This window comes from Filicampus tigris, chromosome 17 (assembly GCF_054856515.1).
Source record: "Filicampus tigris isolate MCC_2025a chromosome 17, RoL_Ftig_1.0, whole genome shotgun sequence".
NCBI classification, from domain to species: Eukaryota; Metazoa; Chordata; class Actinopteri; order Syngnathiformes; family Syngnathidae; genus Filicampus; species Filicampus tigris.
Window position 1 is genome coordinate 10,800,162 of NC_141233.1, and position 20,767 is coordinate 10,820,928.

Sequence of the window (20,767 nt, forward strand, 5' to 3'; positions counted from 1 at the left end):
TAAATTGTTAAAAAAAAATAAAAAAAAAGTGCTTGAGAATGGCTGGCTGGCTGCCTCCGCACTGTGCACAGCAGAGAACACCTTTCATGTCATTTTTCTGAAACCTGTTCATCAAATGAGGAGGTGTACAATAAAAATGAAGGTAAGGTAAAGAGGGAACTGATAGATGCATATTTTTGCTGTAGAAAAGAAAAGCAGTGTGGTGCTTGAGGGCTCCCAAAAAATGCAGCAGAGGCATGCAGTTAGACGCGGGCAATATACCTTGGAGGTAAAGAGCCGGAGGAGCTTTTGTCCAGACAGGAAACAAAGAATGTGAGGAATTGAATAAGAGAGTAAACAACAAACAGAAAACCAGACATCAATAACCAGAATTCAAAAGAAAGCACAAGATAATGCATAAAAATAACACCTTCCGCACCAGTCAGAATGGAAAGAGAGGAGATACTGTAGAGAGACATATATAGTATGACAACAGATGGGGAAATGCATGGTGGAATATCCTTTTGTTTCAAAGTATCTCTTGTATTACGCTTTTCCATTGCACAGCAGTGGCTCTTCAAAATATTACAGTGGAAAAAAAATACTTGAACTACACTGTATTTATCATGCTCAATGTAATGCTAACAAACAAAAATAGAGAAGAAAAAGGGTCTCATTTATTTAATTCAAGGCATTTGGATGTTGGCCAGGGTAAGGCAGAACATTTGATCTGAGATGCGATGCCGGGCAATTAAGCATACAGACCATCCGTAGCGGAGGGGCGAATATTGAGGAATAACAAATCCGTTTGACAAATAAGTGACCAGTAGTCATTTGTCAATATTCTATCAGCTTAGCATTCTCGGAACCATGGCTGACCCGGTACTGTGCAGTGGAAAAGGGCACTAGCGTCAATATCTATTGCTCTAGCCAAAGAATAATGTATTATCAAAATCATCAATAAATAGAGCCGCAAAACATGTGCGATGCATGTCATGAATGTCACCAAGATTAATCATAGGCAAAAAAATTAAACTGTAATGACTCGCATTTCCTCTTTGTTCAGGATCGACAACTATTTGGCAGGACAGGTCGGCTGGCTCTTCAGCCGAGCTGCATGATCTCTTGATGCATTCAAGGCTAGGCTGAAGCCGGCACCCTGACATGTGACATCGGTCTAAATTACAACTGTAACAGATGTGCGGCGGATTAGGCGACGGTTTGAGCTGAAGGACTCGCTCACTGAGTAAGTCGAGGTGACAGTGATCGGGAAGATGCTCCCTTAGGGATACTAAGCTTTTTTTTTTTTTTTTTTTTTCCAGAGGATTAACGTCAGTGTAATACTTTGGGGGAGGGACAATGAGTTTGTCATTGAACCTTAACCTACAGTGGATATTTAAATGCTACACAACCCTGTTCAAATGTGATTTTTTTTATATATAAAAACAAAAGAGCAATACAAATCATTTACAAATATTTCTCACCATTGTGACTTATAACCTAAATAAAGCAATTTGGGAAAAAAAAAATCTTTCTCAAAGGGGAAGTCAAAATATAAACGACTGAGTTATCGTTGTACAAATGTGCACATCCAAGATTAATCCTATGCAAAAAGGGGATGCGGCTGAGTTCAGAACGAACCAATCACATTCAAATTAATGTTAAATGGGAGGCAATGAACAGCTGCCTACATTTAACGTAGCTCTGATTAACTCAACATTTCAGCTGTTCTATCAGGTTTTTCCAGACATTTCTGTCGTCAAACAGCTGAACTTTATTTGAGGTTAATGAGAGGTACTTTAAACGGCAGGGGCAGTCATGTGCTAACTCCAATTTAACATGAATTTGAATGTGGTTCATTCTGAGCACAGTCACATGCGCAGTTGTAAGGGGGTGTGCAGACTTGTGCAACCACATTATTAGTCATATATTTTTATTAGCCTGTTTTGTTCCAAAAGGAATCCAAAATAGAAGATAAAAGATGAGCTCTTAGATTTAGAAGGGCACTCACCGCGTTTTTCTTCTTCTTGTCCTTTTTTGCGCTTGGCTTCCTATTGCTGACAAAGTAGTGCAACGTGCCATACTCTATTAATGCAGCAAAGACGAAGATGAAGCAGACGGACACAAACAGGTCCATGGCTGTCACGTAGGAGACTTTAGGAAGAGACTTCCTGGCTATGGTACTCAACGTGGTCATGGTCAGCACGGTGGTGATGCCTGGTAATGACATAATAGACGATGGTTGCATACCAAGTTTCCAACTGTAGTAATCGCGGCTATAATTACGGCAAGAATCAGAATCTAAAACAGATGCCACCTTTTTCCCTTCAGAAAAAAAAGTAACTGCCATTATATTAGCCCATACATGCTGTTGTTTGCACAATAAAGAAGTTGCCGGGCACATTTGAAGTCAGTTGCTTGACAAATAAGCAGCATCTAGTCAAGCATGGAAATGAATTTAATTATGGAGATTTACCATGTTGGAAATCGGTGTACCTGCACAATATTATGTTGAGATGGAAGCAATCCAACCCCGAACCCCAAATAGTATTTTCCCAGTTACAGGTTCTAAATTCCAGATTCCTGACACCCAGCATATAGTGCAATGCGTTTTGAGTGCATCACCCTCAAAACCAATTTACCCCTAAAAGGGAAATTATTTTTTGAGAGTGTAGTGCACTCTTTGTTTTTTCTTATCCTGATTTGTGTGCAGTGGTTGTGACAGACACAGCATTCACTATCCATTGCCCTCCTATCAAAACGCCGTCTTTCATGACATCTCTACGTTTTTTTTCAATCCTTGCACATCTCTTTTACGCTAGTTCCATTTCGAAGGATATCTAAGACCATGACTAATAACAATGTGCATTTCTTAAAAATTGTCACAGTGCAAATGAAGGAAAGACTTGGAAAAAAAGTTTTCCTGCAGCAAAACAAAAGGACATTAATTTAGCGGGCTGTTAATGAAGTCAAGCAAAGCAGTGCAGAAATATTGCAGGGTTTAATTGCTACAAAATGAGGATTAACGGTGGCTGTTTATGTGCCCTTAACAGTTCGGTCCCCAGGAGAGATGCATAAACAGCCGTTTTTCACTCCCTGTGATCCATATGGTTTACGGTTCATCTGCCATTGACCACCAACACAGACATTACATTCATTCCAATAAACACAATCTGGTAATCCTTCTCCCTGTATGGTGGTCTTGCACTGGCTGTCATGATGATGTGGAACAACGCGGGGTTATGGCACATGGAAAGGGTTTATATGATCACTGATACTACAAATTAGCACGACCATCAGTGGCATAATACCTCCGGAATACAAATAAACAAAGACGGTATCTAAGTAGGGATGTTTGCATTGGCCTACTGTGGGAGTCTATATTTGGCGTGGACCAAAAGACTGTCTCAAGATTAATATTTCAGCCCTGTGAGTGGAATTGGTTTATTTCTGGGTGACACTGAAGTATGAAGCGTTATGTCATCTGTATTAATCCACTCCCCACCCACCTGGCTGCTTGTACTGCCCATATAATCTTTCAAAGAGGAAATTTGGATATTCATTTTTTGGTATAATTTTAGTAGGGATTTGATGGTGTTAGTATTTCCACAGCAAATCATGTTGGAATCCACCAACGCTCAAGTACACCATCTATATTTAGAGATTGATGGCAGAAAAAGTAATGACGACAGCAAGGTAGGAGGAAGGTTTCTTCCCCGGCGGATTCTTGTACATTCAGTTATGCTCGATAATGATCACATCGCATGGATTCGAGGTCAAGATTTTCAGCCTTTCGGGTCCGAAAAGAAAGCTGACACTGAGGGAGCTACATGACTGAAAAACATATTAATTTCCAAGGATGTCCCCTGCAGGTGAAGGAAGTTCAAAGTCTGACATGTTTTGTTATTTAAACTTTTGCTCGTTTTAGTTCCGTGTCCTTTTCCTTAGCGTAGATTGAAGCCGCAGTAGCCTCTATTATTATTGTGCTGAGGCTGCATCCCGGCATCTTTGCTGCTGTACTGCATAATGAATGTCTCATTAAGGCATGTGTGAAAACATGTGCCAGGATTGGATCTTCTAATCAAGATGGACTAGATTCCTGAGCAGCGTGTCTGTCTCAGAGGGAAAGGAGGCGGATGGAGGACTGGAGGAGGAGGAAGGAAAGAGGCCGACTAAGTAGACGGCTGTTCAATTGGAGGCTAAGTGTCACCACCACGGCGCTCTTCATATATTTCACAGGCATATTTGTTCATGAATTTAAGTGACATTGTATGTCAATGTGCAATGACAGATTATTTGAATTGTGATTGCCAACATTTAAAATGTAAAGCACTGGCTCACCTAATGATGTCCTGGCTGGCACTGCATCCTTGTTGATCCAGAATGAGACCCAAGAGAGGACAACAATGAGAGTGCATGGGATGTAGGTTTGGATGGTGAAGTAGCCCATTCTCCTGCTCAGATCAAAGAAGACTGTCAGCACCACATAGTCGCCTGAAATAGAGGAAAAGAGCACAAAACGGGTCGGAAATACATTTCACTCTATACATGTAAAGGCCTAACAATTTTGTTCTGTCCTTACCAGACAGTTTGATACCAGAATATGCTGCAGAGTGTTCTTCACCCACTCTATTAAATCATTCTGTATTAACACACTATGATCAAACACAGCTGTCGAAATCAAACATGAACAAGCTCAAGTCAGACAATGAATATGTAATGAATATGTAACCAAATTGTTTGCTGGATGAAGTTAGTGCAATCAAAAATGTAAACTTGATTTAAGATTTTTGCTTGGGCTGATGTAGAAGTCAAAATCAGTGTCCATGGGTTGATTTTTTTTTTTTAGTCAAGTTTTCATTAAGAACAGCTTGGAAGTTGGAACACAATGTTTGCAATGGAAATGCACATATACATTTTTTTTGGACTGCATCACCAACCGCAAGGACCAACAACAAAAAAGGTCCAGTTAGACACACTGTTTGAGTGGTTGGCAGAATTGTAAATTCAGCAGAAAATTACATCAAGTAAAACCAAGGTTAATGAAAAAACGAATTACTGGATGTTTTCTGTTATTGATTATCATGTTGCGGTCTTCTTCTTTGCTGAATTGGTGGGTTGGGTTGCATTGTCATGCTGCTAAGATGTCGCACTATGTACAGTACACAGTTGATGTTGCAATTACCATCCCGCCCACACACACATGGTGGAAACGTAAGCCAGATCAGGATTTGGTTCATTCCAAACCATCTGATGAGCTACAGCACCACTTCAATTTCCAGAATAAGTGTCCTGTCCAGGATCATGGTGGATCATTGAGTGATAAGGGTGAGATACACAAAGGGCTAATTTAGAGTCTTAAATTAAATTGGCTTGGTTGTTGTTCGACTCGTAAGATTAAACTGAGCTGTACTGCCCATGAACAAACTCATTCCAGTTAACCTCCTTAGCTTTGACAGAGCATCAGTGCTAAAGCTACTTTCAACTTGAACTGACTTTCAGTGTACCTGTCGGTATCTGTTGGCTTGTGTTAAATGGCAGCTCGGCGTCGGTCGCTTGTCTGCTAATTGATCAACATGAAACTGTTAGCGGTGTCGGAAACCTCCGCTGGCCTCTCAGTATGGCTTGTAACCTGCAGGGCACAAGCCTTCTCTCTGTCTCTGTCATTTGTGTGTGTTTGTGAGAGCGAGAGGGAGTTCGATGGCTGCCGGCGCTCCGCAATAGACTGGCTGCAGCTGGGGTACGAACAGCTGGCTAATAATTTTCCTCATGAGAAAGGGCGCACCGCAGTTTATTGCGAAACAGCCGACATCTGTGTGTTTTCGCGCTCGCGCTAATGAGCGACAGAGAGAGAAAGACGCGAGACTGTTCGTGTTTATTATTTTGTTGCGATCAGCGCCAGCGAGTTGTTGTAGCAGCTGGATGGGGACCAAGTCTGGACGATCTGTCCCAGAGTGCACCACTGTTCACCAGGCCAATAAAAGTGTCATTTGACAAACAATGTGACCCCTACAGCATAGCCATAGCTTTTCATATCACCATATGTATTTTCTGCTGATGCAGGCTGGTGTGTGGCATATGGTTTGTAGGTGACACAGGACTTGAGGGTCCTGAGAATTTTATTAGCATTACATTAGCAATAACCCCTCGAGCCAGATCCTTTTGAGCTGGTTAATACAGTTTTTGTTTAAATAGAAAAAATAACAGATAACCATTGAATAACAATGGTCTTTCCAACATGGCTGAAATTGGGAGGCCTAGGACTCTATTGCCATACGCTCGCCTTCATCCATTCACCAGTTTCATTACAGACTGCAGAACATGCCATTTTGTGGCGGCGTTATCGACCCGTGCCCTTCACTGTGGCAAGTTGATGTATCAGTATCAGCACGCCTGCCATTAGAGCAAAGGGGTAATGCATTAATTTGTTAATCACGTCCTGATTGCACTTTGAAACCACATGGTTTCAAGGCTTAGTGTGCGGATGACATTTTATAACATTTATGTACGGGGAACAAGCATAAGGTCGTCATAGGAGACTTCAATCATGATCCGCGCTCATGGATGAACAACTTCACACAAATGGTGATTGTCCAAAAAGGGAGCTGCTCTTCTTCGATGATTATTATGGTAAATATTCTTTTTTTTTTGTTGTTGTAGTTTTATCCTCGTGGTACACAGGAATCCCTTGAGCAGCCAGAGAAAAAATATTATAGGTCTGTTGTCTACAGTAATGCATTTAAATTCAGAAAACAAATGTTGGCAGGAGGACAAGGTGTGCTTTAGTGAGAGGAAATGTTCATACAGCTCATAATGTATATTGGCAAAGTGTTTTCAGTCTTTGTATAGGGACACTGCAACTGGAAAGGAAGCCACAAAGTGAGTAGCAGTACCCCTTATGATCTAACGTTTTCTCTTATTCATGACCATCACCACCGAGCGGTCCAATTTACACCGTGAGGACCAGCAGTGAATGTAATGAAGCAGCTATATGTGAAGCTATGATCTCTCAGCCTTTCACATGTATCCAACACTGCCCACATCTTCAGCTCCTTCCCTATCCCGCTAAAAATCATCTGATCCAAAGTGCTAATTTCTCCTGGAACAAGAACACAAAGATTGCAGATCAGTACAGTGAAGGCATCCTATGCGACGCTCTTTTCCCGCCGCTAATAAAATGAACTTCATCCATCGCTGTAATTACATTGCTTTTAAGTCAATCAGTTTCTATCTAGACAAGAGCAATTTCTGCTGACCCAACCTGTGCAGAAATACTGACAGCAGCACAAACCTGCCAGAGATTCTTTTTTTTGTATTTTTTATTGAAGATCCCACAGTTACTTCAAGCTGATGTAATCTACGGAAAGCAATAAAAAACTTGGCGGGCCTGATCATTCATCAGAAATCAGCTCTTTATTGTTATAGAGGCAACACATTTAACAGAATGAGAGCCAGAGTGATGGGAAGAAGCATAATAATTCTTTCCGCCTTAGCCTTAGTGTGGTGGTTACTGTTTATATAAAATATTTAATTATGATATTGGAGGAAAAATTCTAATCAGAGTTAGATAGCGGAAAGTATTAGTGCAGAAAAGCTAGCAGATGCATAGTAGGAAGGAAACCTGGCATTCGAATTCATGATGAGGAAAAAAAAAAAAAAAACATGAGAATATCATATCGTCATTTTCCTGGCAGACATGTTGCAAATTTGCGGAGATATGGACGGGCAGCAGAGACCCGAGCACATGGTGGCCATCCAATATGAGGCTGCTGACAGGCTGTCCTCTCAACGCTTGTTGATATAAGAGGTGACAGCGAATGTGCAAATTTGACTGAAAGACAGGAAGCTGGCTAATGACCGGGTTTAAGCCTTGGCTACTTGCCAGGGTCAAAAGTACTTAGCCAGAATGCTAGCTCATCACTCTTTGGTGACATGACGAACAACACATGAACAAGTTACCATCTTACTGCGTTGTACCCCGTGCATGCTGCAGTGGCTATGTTACACAAGTTCCACTTACAATCCTATGGTTTACATAATTTTACTCTTTGCAATAATTGGTAGCCTTCTGTGATGAATTTCCCGTTATTTCCAGCTATAGCCATCACATTGGTGATTTGTACCTGACTAAAAATGATCAATTTTCAAACACAATTATACAAAAGTCTACCATAGTTTATCCTTTTCTCCTCTTTCTGTTTACTTCCACCTCACCTGGTCTAAAAATGTCTCCATTATTTGTTTTTCACACACTGACAGAGATGTGATTCAAACCCGTTATGTAAGCTTAGGTGTGTTCTTTAATTCAGCGCTCACCCTCCTTCTCTCGTTCTCTTGATACCGCGCATCGTCTCAGTCTTATTTTCACTCCGCATACAACATGCTGTGACCTCTCTTGTCTTACAATGACACATTAGATTGGTCTTTACAATAGCTATAAAAACTTTTAATAGATGTATGGATAGATGGGTGAAATTTACCAGCCTTAAAGTCACTAAAATGTCCTGGTCTTGAAATAGGTCTTGGTTTATTATCTTTGTAACCACATCGGTCATATTTCATACACTGTAGTCTATTTCCCTTACACGACCGCCATGTCTTCTCTTTCATTATTTGAGTAGTGTAATCTTACCAGAATCTTCTGCAAAATGTGGCTAAATGTCCTCTTTCTTGGAAGTAAATACAACTCTTGGTGTATCCCGGTGTTTGTTAAAGTAATACAGTAGAAAACAGGAATCTGCCTTTTAAGTATTTTAGTAACCACAAAGTTTGGTGAAATAGGGTTATGAAAACTGCATTTTCTGTTGCAAGGCATCTTTTTATAGGTACCCCTTCTGTCCTAAAGTCTAACCATTCCAGTTGAATATTAACAAAATAGTGCCTCACAGAAATTGAGACAGCTGCATTGATAACACGTTTGCATGAAGGCAGGTTAATCCTCTTAGTAAACACAGTCCGAGCTTCTATGACTTCAAACTGAATTTCACAGTCTCCTTTACAAAGGTTAATGCCAATAAACCCCCCCCCCCTAATGTGTTACGGTATCTGTGTCACTCATTAGCATAATAGGCCAAGATAAAACATGCCACTCTCCATCTAAATCTGTGTGAAGGTATAAGACACCGCTCAGGGCATTGGATTGTTGGCACAGCAAGAATTTATAGAACGCAATGACAGAAAAAAAAACTTTATTGAATTCTATAAACCTGTAACAATCCATATTTTTGTAAGGATTGGGACTGTAGGTAGATGCACTGAAGCACAGTCAAATATTTGACACATTTTCCTCCAAGTAGATATTTTCACTCGAAACTATCTAGCAACTTTACGTGCCAGTCCACTTGAAAGGCAAACATCTCCATAAGCAACATCTCTGACACAGTTGGCCTCCTTTTTTTTTTTTTTTTTTGGCTCAGCACCCCCCCCCCTCTTTTTTGTAATACCCTTGCTTCCCACTACTCGATGACCTCCATCCATGCCTACCAGCATCTCAACTGAAAAACAACCTCAATACTGCCATCCACTCGCAAGATAATTTTCATTTGGGAGGAAATGTATTCGTGTGTCCTAGTTTATGCATCTGAAGCTTCTGTGGCAACTACTGCTGTGCCAATGTAAAGCAAATACAGGAACAGGAGCACAGGTGCATAATCTCATAAAACGTTTTTTTTTTTTTTTTACGCTCGGGCAAAAAATATATTTCACCGCTGTTTGAGGAAATGGAGGCTTGAGCTAGGGGTGTGGTTTTAGATTAGAATAGATTAGATTTTAGATTAAGGATTGGAATAATCGGCTCATTGTTGAGAACTTGGTATCTTGTGTGGATTGTTTATTAACCGAATGAGGAGCAAAACTCATCCATTTAAGCATTGTTACCATTGGCTCTTTCCCATATGGACTAGTTCATCAAACCATCTACTATACATATCAAGAAAATGATTTGGGTATTTCCTTGAAGAAAAGTTGCTCCCTGTCAATCACATTTAGTGTAACGTGACTACTGCAGCATGCAAGCACAGGTACGGGATGTGTGTCAGGGGATGGCATTCAGCGTAAATTGGTATTTAACTTGACAAAAGGACGACACTGGCTGAGTCACAACATTTATCCTGCCCCTCACAAGTGTCACCAGCAGAGAGAGAGACAGACAGAGGAGGAGTGGATGACTGGAGGAAGAGATTAAGAGCGAGTAGCTATAACAGGAGTGGCATCTCGCTGTGGCTAATGGATTGTTTCGGCACTCTTTAACCTCCTTTCGCTTAATAAACGCTGGGTGATCGTCATCTGATTAAAGAGCTGCAGCATATTTTCACAGTCCTTCATTCACTCTTATAGATTACGTTCCGTGTCTATGAAACCAACACGAGATATTTGTGTGTCTGCCATCCACTGTCATTTTTTACACTTTTTGAGCGATTTATCACTGCGATGTGTGCTTCAGAACATCGACTCTTATATTACTTTATGGCAAGGTTTTATATCCAATCGAGACTGCAATGTCTCGGTAACAATAACATAAACTATTGGCGTCAGTGTTTTATTGCTTTCCCTTTACCTAACCACTTTTCTTGATTAAACCAAACAGCCTTTGCCTCCGCAGTTATATTGTCCCCCACGTACTCGATAAACTGTTCCCGTGTCAATAATTCTACTCGTGCTTTACTTATCACTGCGTCTAAAAAACCCGCAAAGCCCATGAAGAAATTGATTTCTATTCAGTTAAACCACATGCTTCAGATTAGGAATGGCATTTTGAAGTGACAAAATCACCTTAATTTATTAACTGTCATTTTTCAAATATTATCTTAAGTAGGGAGAATGTTATGAACTCCTCTTTCAAAGCCATTGTCAATGTCTGTGTGTGTGTGTGTGTGAATGTAAGCCTTATCTGATGTCATTATGTTTCTTCAAGCCACAAAGTAGTTGAAATTACAGGAATCACATAAACAGAACCTCTGATGGTTGCCCCGAATAGCTGCATCCGATTTGAATGTAGTTTGTTTCAACACACAATTAATACCAAAAAATCAACTGATTGTCTTTATATGATTTCCTCTCAATCCAACCTGACATTAAACAACGTAAATCCTACATACAGTAAGTACAACAAATGATGGCTTAATCAGGTGCAATTTTATAGAAATAATTTTCATTCCATTTTAATTGCTGCAAATGTGTAAACTGCATGATAGTCATATTAACTTCATTTGACTGTGATGAATTAAGTTTTAAGCATAGCAAACATGCTTACCGGTATTTATGACGTCAATGTGTGGCGTCACAAAAATTGCATGCACCCATTCAAATGTAAAATTGTATCAGTATTTTGCATGCAAATGCATAGACACATTTTATTTCCCCCCCTCTGAGGACACCATATTTGGCCTTCGGTTCGGTACGTTGTTATCTTGAGGCTGCAGAAGTGTAAATACTGTGGCTGTTTCTGAGTATGTCTTTGTGGATTAAAGTCTACGTCTCTATTTGCAGCTACTACAGCCTAAAGATAGAACAGGGATATGCTTGGTCATGCTATAAGAGAGAATGCATTTTCTTTCCATGGGTTTTCTGTTTGCTTGTTTTCTCGAGCTTGTTCCTTTCAAGCGCAATGCATGCCCTCTACCACCCCCCGCCCTTACGCCCCTCCTCCCCGGATTTGCCCCATCAACAAATCATCTGTAAACTGTGAAGCTCCGTAATCGGGACAGGGCCACTGATGTGTCTCGGGGCTTTCTCCACTCAAGCTGAATCACACAGGCGGACGCACACAGACAACAAGGCTGCACGGCATGGCTTCTGGAAGGTCAATCTAAGAATAGGTTTCTATACATCACAAGCAGACGAACAGACTCATTGAAACATGCACTGACTCAATGAAACATGCATTATTGTATGGCACACGCATTCACACACAGATGTGCATCTGTATGTATCAGACGTACGTATTTACGTACATCCGTTTGCGATTCAGCCGGGCTGCTTAAATTACCACTTTGCATGACTCATTACGAAGAGGAGCTAGAATAGCTACAGAACGAGACAATCGGTTGGGAAATTACATGGCTAGCCTTTAAGCTTGGACGGAAAAGCCTTCAGGACATCCATCTAAGATGTTTTTTTAGCTAATTTGTGCTGGAACTATGACTCACAGACATGGTGAGATCTCTCTGTGGATCGGAGTAATGGAAGCGTAACATGAATGCACTAAAAATAACGCTCCACCATTTTTTTTTTATATCTATAGCGTGTCCTCCATCCTTTTGCGCAATATGTACACGCATAACAATCTACATTACGGATTGCTTCAGTTACTTTACGTTTTAACCGAACTTTTAACTGTGCTTTTAAAGACGACGCATTTATGTTGATTTACTGGACAGCAATTTTGTGCACGTTCGAACTAGTAAAGCTAAATTAAAATGTATAATACTGTTTCTGAATACAACTGCAAAGTTTTCACTTCACCATACTCACCAATTCCTTCTGGCAACATCTTTCCATGAACTTGTGAGTTGTTATAACTCGGATGATTTCTTAATCATTATCTTGTGCCTCATCTATTTCTTATTGCATTCCATATCATTTTTCAGCTTGTTTTCCCTTGTAAGATTGGCAGTGTGTGAGTGAATGTGTGTGTGTTGATAAATGCAAGTGTAGGCTTGCAGGCAGGGCAGGCAGTCTTGATACGAAGTGACATGTTGAGAGACACAACGCCTTTGGACACTGGCTGAGCAGGGCACGTAGGGAACCAAATATAAGCAGACGCCACCTTTATTAAAAGGTACATCAAAAGCAGCAGATGGCATGTCAACCACAAAAGCATCTATTTCACCATAAAATACCTTCTTTTTTTTTTTAATCACTTTTTTATTTGAGAATTATTCTGATCACAGTCAGGCAGCTCTTTCAGGAAAAATGGAATGACCTCCTCTGGCTGAAGCCGGTTTACCTGCCTGGATGTCTGCTAGGATTAACGTTATTCACAGTTGCCTGAGCTGACTCATTTTAACACAGCAAAGGACCTGAATAGGAATAGTCTTCAAACTTTTAATTTGTCCTTGAATGCTTCTGTGTTTGAAAAAAACTAAATAAATCTGGTACTCGGACACAATTTGCGTTCTGTCCATAAACAACACATTTTAGTATAAATTCTGCAGCTCTCGCCAACTGCATAGGGTGCACTTTGTGGCCGGACTCTCTCTCTCAACAGACTGCTCGTTGAGGCAGATGTTGTGCTCGCCCAACTGGCAGCAGGTCAGAAACCCAAAGTGACTGCAAAATGAGACAAGGGGTCTCTCAACCGCAGTCAAGGTTCTCTGCGCTGACAAGAGAGCAGATGGCGGCTTGGCTGTTGGCGGAAATAACAAACCAGATCAGAAAAGTCTTCACCGCATTTAATCCGCCTACGCAGATTGCCTTTTCATGATGTCACTTGGAAATACTTCGATTAATTTCACAGGCATGTTTTTTTTTTCTCTATTAACTCACAGTTCTTAGTCCAACCATGCTTTATTGTGTCACGATAACTTGATGTAAATGAGTATAGAAGTGGCCGATTTAGGTTTTGTACATTTTTGTATGCCGCCATTACATATGTAGCACTGGAATATCTGGCAGTGGCAGGCATAGCCGCAATCAATCTCTTTGCCAACACTCCAGACAAAGCTTGACTTGTTGTTGACTGCTCCACATAAAACTGCTGTTCAACTCAACTAGCAATATACGCTAAAGCAAATAACACTTTCAGACCAAGATTGCAATTTATAGCTCTTGTTTTGTGCTGAAAAAAGGAAACTGTTACACTGACGTGTCCACTAAACTAATACATACATGGACAAAGTGTAATCAAGATGTTTTTGGAAAAGCACAGAGTAGAAGAGTAGGTGGTGTGCATGGATGAAGTGATATTGCCAACTACTGGCCTGGCATGAATATTACTATGCTGTATTACTTTTTGTATGCCTCACTATTTATTTACCAAGTTACTAACATCTTTGTCATGTAAACATGAAAACATGAATATGAAAGCAACCTAAAAACAAAAAAAGAAAACCAAGAGCAAATGTGTAAATATAATATTTAGTTTTTAACAGCTCATAAAATTGGTTCTAGGGTTCCATCCATCCATCAATTTTCTGAACTGGCTTATTCAATCTTTTCAGGTGCAGCTTCAACAAAAGTCAGAATTTGTTCTGTCCAATTCATCCTTTGCCACCGTCCTCCGAGCCCCTGGCTCCTGACTTTTAATTATCAAGGTTTCACAGCTCAGGCAAACCTCCAATTGTACAACCTTCCGCTATTGTAACAGCAATAATAGAGTCGCACATAGTCTTAATTAGTCCAAAACCACCTATGCCAAATGTCAATGTTGTTTCAGTCCAAAAAACGACCTACCAAAATTCCCATTTTATTACATAGCATACATGGAGCCTTAACCTGAGTTGTCTGTGAGTGCCAGGCGGCTGTGATAAGGTCTTTCAAAATGTTCAGATATTACACAAAAGTGTGATGCTCACAATGCTGCACACCTCCTGCCCACATCAGATTAAATGTCATTCCATGAATGTTGTCATAGATTTAGAAAAATCTAATCCGGGCCGCACATGTTCTACACACACACAAACAAACATACAGTACAGTCTAATAAAGTGGAAAGTGTCTCATTGTAATATTGCTCTGGTGTGCGGCCCAACAAAAATGTCCCAACAATATCTTCTTTCAGAACAAAATGTTTCATAACAAGATAATAGTAAATATTAGGTAGGGCTGGGGCAAAAAAATGTTTTGCGATGTATCGTGATACTTTTTGTGCCGATACCACGTATGTGTGCGTGTGCATTTCATGCGAGCGCTATTCAAGCTGTGCACGACTTGGCCACTTGAGGGCAGTGTGGGTCCTTGTATTGAGGACGTGTAATTACACTGAGGAGTAGAGGAAAATCACGATTGAGTGATATGCCTGTGAGTATTGTTTGGAGGCTTTCTCCATGTGCCTTCCTGCAACGTTTGTGGATAAGTACGCGTTGTTTGAGGGTTTCAAGGGCCGCGGGCAGTGCGCTAATTTTCGTTAGCGAGTTAATGGCGTTTTCATTGTGCATTAGCCATGAGCTAAGTACATTCGGGAAATAAAACAAAGTACTGTGATTTATGATCAAATGTGCACTATGTCTAATTTTCTTTGTTTTGTGTGTTTAGTTTTACAGTTAACTTCAACTGGAGTGTAATGAATGGCTTGAAACCAGCAACATTTGACTCTTCTTTTTTTCTTTTTTTTTTTTTTAAGGTCTGTTCGCTATCTACCAACTGTACTCGGTCTGCTCAGGGAGGGCAGAATACTTATGTTATGTTTTGCATGTTCTATAATGTACTTGTGGAACATTTGAGGTCCTTAAAGTTGAGCTTTGCGATTGGAGTTTTATTTATCTTTTTCATTTTTTCTATCTTGCATTCCTGTGTGTCATTAACAGTTACTGGATCAGTTTATACACTTTTCCATTGTGACACTTGAATAAATATCAAATGGCACTTAAGTTAAAACTTTGGGAACATGTGCCTCCGTTTTTTTAAATACATATTTTTATATTTAAGTATCGCAATACGTATCGGATCGCAACCCGAGTATCGGGATCCGTATTGCATCGGGGCAAAAGTAAATATGCAAAATAGGGCTTAATCAGAAGTGCTCTTACCTGAGACGGTCCTGACAATCTCCGAGGTGTTCCTCAGGCCAACAAAGGAGAACTGGTAAAGCCTCCAGGAGCGAATGTCTCCAACCTCCACTGAGCTCCTCTTCCACTTGTACACAATCTCCTCCCTGGGGTAGCCATCTGTGCAGGAGAGAGACGAGGAAGAGGACGAGACGCACAGGGGATTAGTTGAGGCGAGCTATACAAACGTGCAACAAACATTCCAACCCTTACAGGAGTTCCCTCTATAGGGTTGCTCACTCTTGCAATTCACTATAAAGCCAAAGCACTCGTGATATGTTTTATCACAGGAAAATCTATTTAAATCTGCAAGCTTAGAAAACATTCTCCAAAAAAAGGAGCTGTTTCATAACATAGTCCTGCGTGTCATTTTTGTTGTAAATCTAAGATTAATTCAAGTTACTGGGAGCACAGATTCTCTTAAGATTTCCATCGGAAGCTGCCCTCGGGCTGCCGGTGGCTTCAGTACAGCACATGGACTTTCCTCGGTGTAAACTTGACTAAATAGCTTCACGAGTTAGGTACTTTCAGGCATGCAGTGAGATATTGTCATATATTGACAGTGTTTTTGATAGTGTATAGGCCAGCACAGGAGGACTTGCTGGCCCTGACCACTAGTGCATAGATGGCAAATTATTTGTTTGAAAGACCTATAGGCTTCATCCAATTTAAATGAAGGACACTCTGGTTCCATTTTTAGGCACACACTAGTTTCTCTTCTCTTGTTGCTTTTGGAGCTATTTACAAAGCCTTTTCCCGGGAGACCTATCCCATGGTGCTTCTCTCAGTAGATCCATAGAGAACTCATTAGCATAACTTTCCCCCTTTTCTACTCTTCCCATGTGGCCCGTGAGCGGTTCCAACTTGTGGCACTTTTGAAATTTCCTCAGCAAAGTAATGTTGGGGAAATTGAGTGAATCTTTTCCTTTTGGTTTTTGACAATATTTTATTCAATCATTTTACCGCCTGCCGAAACACACTACGAATGCCATGACTTTCATGTTACAATTTAGACACCATATTTTAGTTTAGTAGTTAAAATAACGATGACTGGGTGATGGACTAGGTTGGCTTGAAATAATGGAAGACTGACGATGATAGACGCAGATGATAGCAGAATTTATTGTCATCTGCTTGATTCCCTACGGTATGAATTGTGCAGTCCAGCTCAGATTGAAAATTGACATCCATTGCTGATGACATGATCCAAAAACCAGAAAATAACCTGTTAACTATCAAACACTGTGCAACACCACTCTTTGACCATTTGATTTAGCCATTGCATAGCTTAAACTGTATGTTATTTTTATATTACTCATGTAATTAAGATGTCCAGCGGTCAGCCTACTGTATGTCCACACTTACAGCTTGAAAACTCCAGGGGACATGAGTGCTCATCCATTGGGAAGTTGTTTAGTTTCAGCTGGCATTCAGCATCGATGGTCAACCTGCAGAGACAAGACTAACTTGGTTTGAAAAAAGAAAACACCCTTAAAACACCCCCAGTACAGCCGTTAACGCTGTTGTTTTTCCAAACAAATTGATGTTGAGCTTCACTGCAAACACACCTGTCTCACCACCACTTTTCACACTTGAGGGACCTTCAAGTCATTAAAGTCATTAAAGTCATTAAACTTACTGTTAATAAGGGAATGACCTCAAGTGACTTTGCCCATCCGTGCGGACGCTATTGTCATGTATCATTGTCGCGCGTAGCACAGCGGTCATCCTAATTAACTAGCGCTTGCATTATGAGTTACTCCAAATTAATGAAGTGGCGAGCCAGTGTTCTGCATAGAAGAACATCAATCATGACTTGATTGAGTCCGATGGACTTTAGTTTCTTTCTTATTATGGCTAGAGATGCATTGTGGCATCTGTAGAAAGCATCTGCTGCATTTATCACACTAAGAAAAGACACATTACGCTCGATCAACATCACATTTTTCAAAGCACTCTTCTAAATTGATCACAGTAGTTATTGTACGAAGACAAATCATTCTTTTCAGGTGATGCTAACGTTTCAGATAATTTTTGACATCATATTAATTTCAATCAGTTATATTCATCTAAATTTGATGATCCAAATCTAATAACCATGGTCAACCCTGACATCCTACCTGAGCGTGTAAAGGATTCGCCCATCATTCCAGATCCGAAGCATGCGATTGGGTGTTGTTATCCAGTGGGCGTCGGCCTTCTTTGAGTTGCGGAAAAACGTGTCTGGAATCCAGATCTTTCCGACCATGTTGCTGTTGAGACGCAGAACCTTCATCGTGCTGTTGAATTTTAGCCTTCTGTCATACCAGGTCTGGGCAAAAAAGATGTCGATGGTGTATTCCTGGCAACAACAACAACAACAACAAAAAATGGTAGATTGTCTTAAAACACTCATAGTAGCTTGACTTCGTACTTACTTACATTACTTCTCTACACCTATCTACTTGATATCAATGGGTCATTTTTATTAGACCCAATAATAAGTGCGCTCAAATCAATGGCTCTACTTTTTCTTTTAAATCCCCAATACAGAAGAGGAACATTTTGACTCTGTCAACCTTAAAATGAATGGGCCAATGATCAACTAATGCCTCTCATTTTTTGTCTCAAGTACTATCAAACCTCATTACCAGCTAGACCAAAATCTACTGTCTCCTTTTCAGTCCCTTTGAGAGCAGGCTAAGAATGTAAGGAAGTCAGACGAATGAAAACCCAGATGACCGAAGCCTGGGCGTAATGGAGGAATAAAAGTCGAGGCAGCGATTGAAACGGAACTATTGCTCTTTTCTTACTCATTCAGTTACTTGGACTGGTTGAGCCCCGAGGTTTCAAGGAAAGTACAGCAGGGAAGAAATAAACGCGGCACTTGTGTGCAAGAGGCCATAAAGGCATTAACTTGTGACAAAGCTGAACCCAACAATAAAGCCCAAACCCATTCAAAGAGTTCCAAACAAGAGCTGAAAAACTGCTATTTCACTGAGTATCATTGCCATTTACTCAAGTAGGCTTTTGTTTCTCCCTTTTGAGCTCCCTGCAGTAGTCGTGAAGTTTAATTACTTGTGCCATGTGTTTTGGGGTAAACTAGTGCCTCAGTTTTTGATATCACCCTGGATTCGGTACTATAATGATCTTTTCACACATTTTTAGCAATTATGTTCAAGCATGTATAATAGAAGCAAATCTCTGAATTCACTTTGCAAGGACTTTAACTGCTTTGTGGCACGATTACTCAACTGTCAATTGCACAGTCAGCTGGATTTTTATGCCCATCTGTCAAACTGTGTCCAATTTGAACATTTGATAATAGGGTCGGAAGTCAAACCAGTTTTTGTCTTGCAGCACCACAAAGAAATTTGCAGTGTGAAGGCTCCATAAAAACTGCACTTCTACAGTGGCACGTTTAGATCATCGAATGTCAGCTATGTCTACAAGGCCTTCCTTTAGACCGTCCCTTCCTTGTGCCTCGTGGCTTTGCCATATTCTCCATGAATTCACATTGCATAATTAAGAATATGAAATCACGCTTGTGCCTAGAGTACCCCCGTGCCATCTGTCTATTCACTGAGCTTCACAATACCTACAAGGCTCCCACATTTGTCATGTTACAAGTGTGAACAAAAGGGCCCGTGGCTGATTACATATCAATGTGAGGCAATCCATCAACCTTTCATGTCAGCGCAATACCCTCACACACACGTTTCGCACGTGCAAATTTCCTGATGCGAGCACAAACTGCAAGTTCTTACACAGCCCACCCAAATTAATACCTCACTGTGACTGCTATCGATGATTGGGTGTTTTATCAAATATGAGCAGCAGGAAAGAAATACAACATATATGTGTTTTGTGTGGTTAGTCTTGTACACCAAGGACGGACATGACCAAACAATGACAGTGAAATGTTAGAAAACAGTTTGTAATTTGTATCTAGACTAAGGCAGCATCATGGTTTGAACTGCTGCCTCTTAACAAGAAGCTGAGGGTTGGATTCTGTTTCAATCTTTGCTTGAGTCTTTCTGAATCAAGTTTCTCCCTGTGCTTGCGTGTTCTCCCAACCATACCTTTCTCCGGGGTCATTTTTTTAAGCTTTGCTAACAGTTCAACCTTGGTTAAAATATCTGTGCGATACTGAGTGTCACACATTTCTTAATGGTTTCTATAATACTGATTGAAATGATTGGTAATTAACCAAACAATAGAAGAGCACCTATTTAAAAGATGACGTATCATAATCTGCAACAGCTCTGTATGGATGAAGTGTTATAATCTGTCTGCAGCGAGAGCCACTGAATAGTTTATCCAGTACGGGGCAAAGGCTGGTGCAGCTGTTCCAGCCGCTGATCGACAGCAAAGCTGTGTTAGTGTGCACCATAAAGATTAGACTCGAAAGCCAGCAGCTGCGATGCTGAGGTGTGCTGGAGCAACACGTTGACTGCCTGCCAGCTGCACGGAGACCAAAACCACCCCATCATCACGCTCTCGCCTCCCCAAGGTAGAGACGGGTTGAACACACATTTAGCAACTGATATTGCTCCTAAACACCAGATTAGACAGTTCAATCACAGCATTGACACATTAAGAGCACATTTTGGGTCACTTACCATATTGATGGCATTCACTGGGCCGATGCTGTTGACAAACATGTCTGTGTGGATCACAGTGGGTTTAACTGCAAGATAAAACACAAGGATTGTTAAAATGAGTAATTACACTTACCTGTACTTAAGCACCCATGTTTAAGTACAAAGCATTTCCACATTAATCTGTATGCATCGGCTTTCTTTTACTATACAACTTGACAAACTGGCACCACATTTTATAAGTCTTTTGGCAATGTGAGAGGACAGTACTGTTTATTAAAAGCTACACTCCTGACTTATGCCTTCTGCAGCGTGCACTCTATTCCTCTTCCTGCGCCGCCATGCATGAGCCCCCGTGGGGCCGGCGTGATGGGGAACGGCGCAGGTCTTTGCCTCACTATTCCCACGCAGAGATGCACTTTGAGGGCGAACGTACCTCATAAATTTGGGAGTTGAATGCTGCATGATATACTGTAGCAGAATAGATACATGGGGAACTACTGT

At 40.7% G+C, this 20,767-nt stretch overlaps 2 protein-coding genes across 5 annotated transcripts in view; one reads left to right on the forward strand and one right to left on the reverse strand.

Annotated features, from left to right (window-relative positions):
- gabrb2b (gamma-aminobutyric acid type A receptor subunit beta2b) overlaps positions 1-20,767 on the forward strand; it is a 340,043-nt gene that overhangs the window by 141,195 nt on the left and 178,081 nt on the right. The window lies entirely within an intron of this gene.
- The window catches only part of gabrg2 (gamma-aminobutyric acid type A receptor subunit gamma2), a 39,860-nt gene that overhangs the window by 7,925 nt on the left and 11,168 nt on the right, over positions 1-20,767 (reverse strand). For 3 of the 4 annotated variants that reach the window (XM_086057388.1, XM_086057387.1, XM_086057390.1), the window contains 7 exons: positions 20,285-20,352; positions 17,804-18,024; positions 17,049-17,131; positions 15,666-15,803; positions 4,321-4,473; positions 1,991-2,196; positions 262-285 (listed from right to left, as the gene is read on the reverse strand). In XM_086057388.1, coding sequence (XP_085913514.1) covers positions 262-285; positions 1,991-2,196; positions 4,321-4,473; positions 15,666-15,803; positions 17,049-17,131; positions 17,804-18,024; positions 20,285-20,352 — 893 coding nt within the window. The remainder of the gene's footprint in view (positions 1-261; positions 286-1,990; positions 2,197-4,320; positions 4,474-15,665; positions 15,804-17,048; positions 17,132-17,803; positions 18,025-20,284; positions 20,353-20,767) is intronic. The other variant, XM_086057389.1, reaches the window with a different exon arrangement.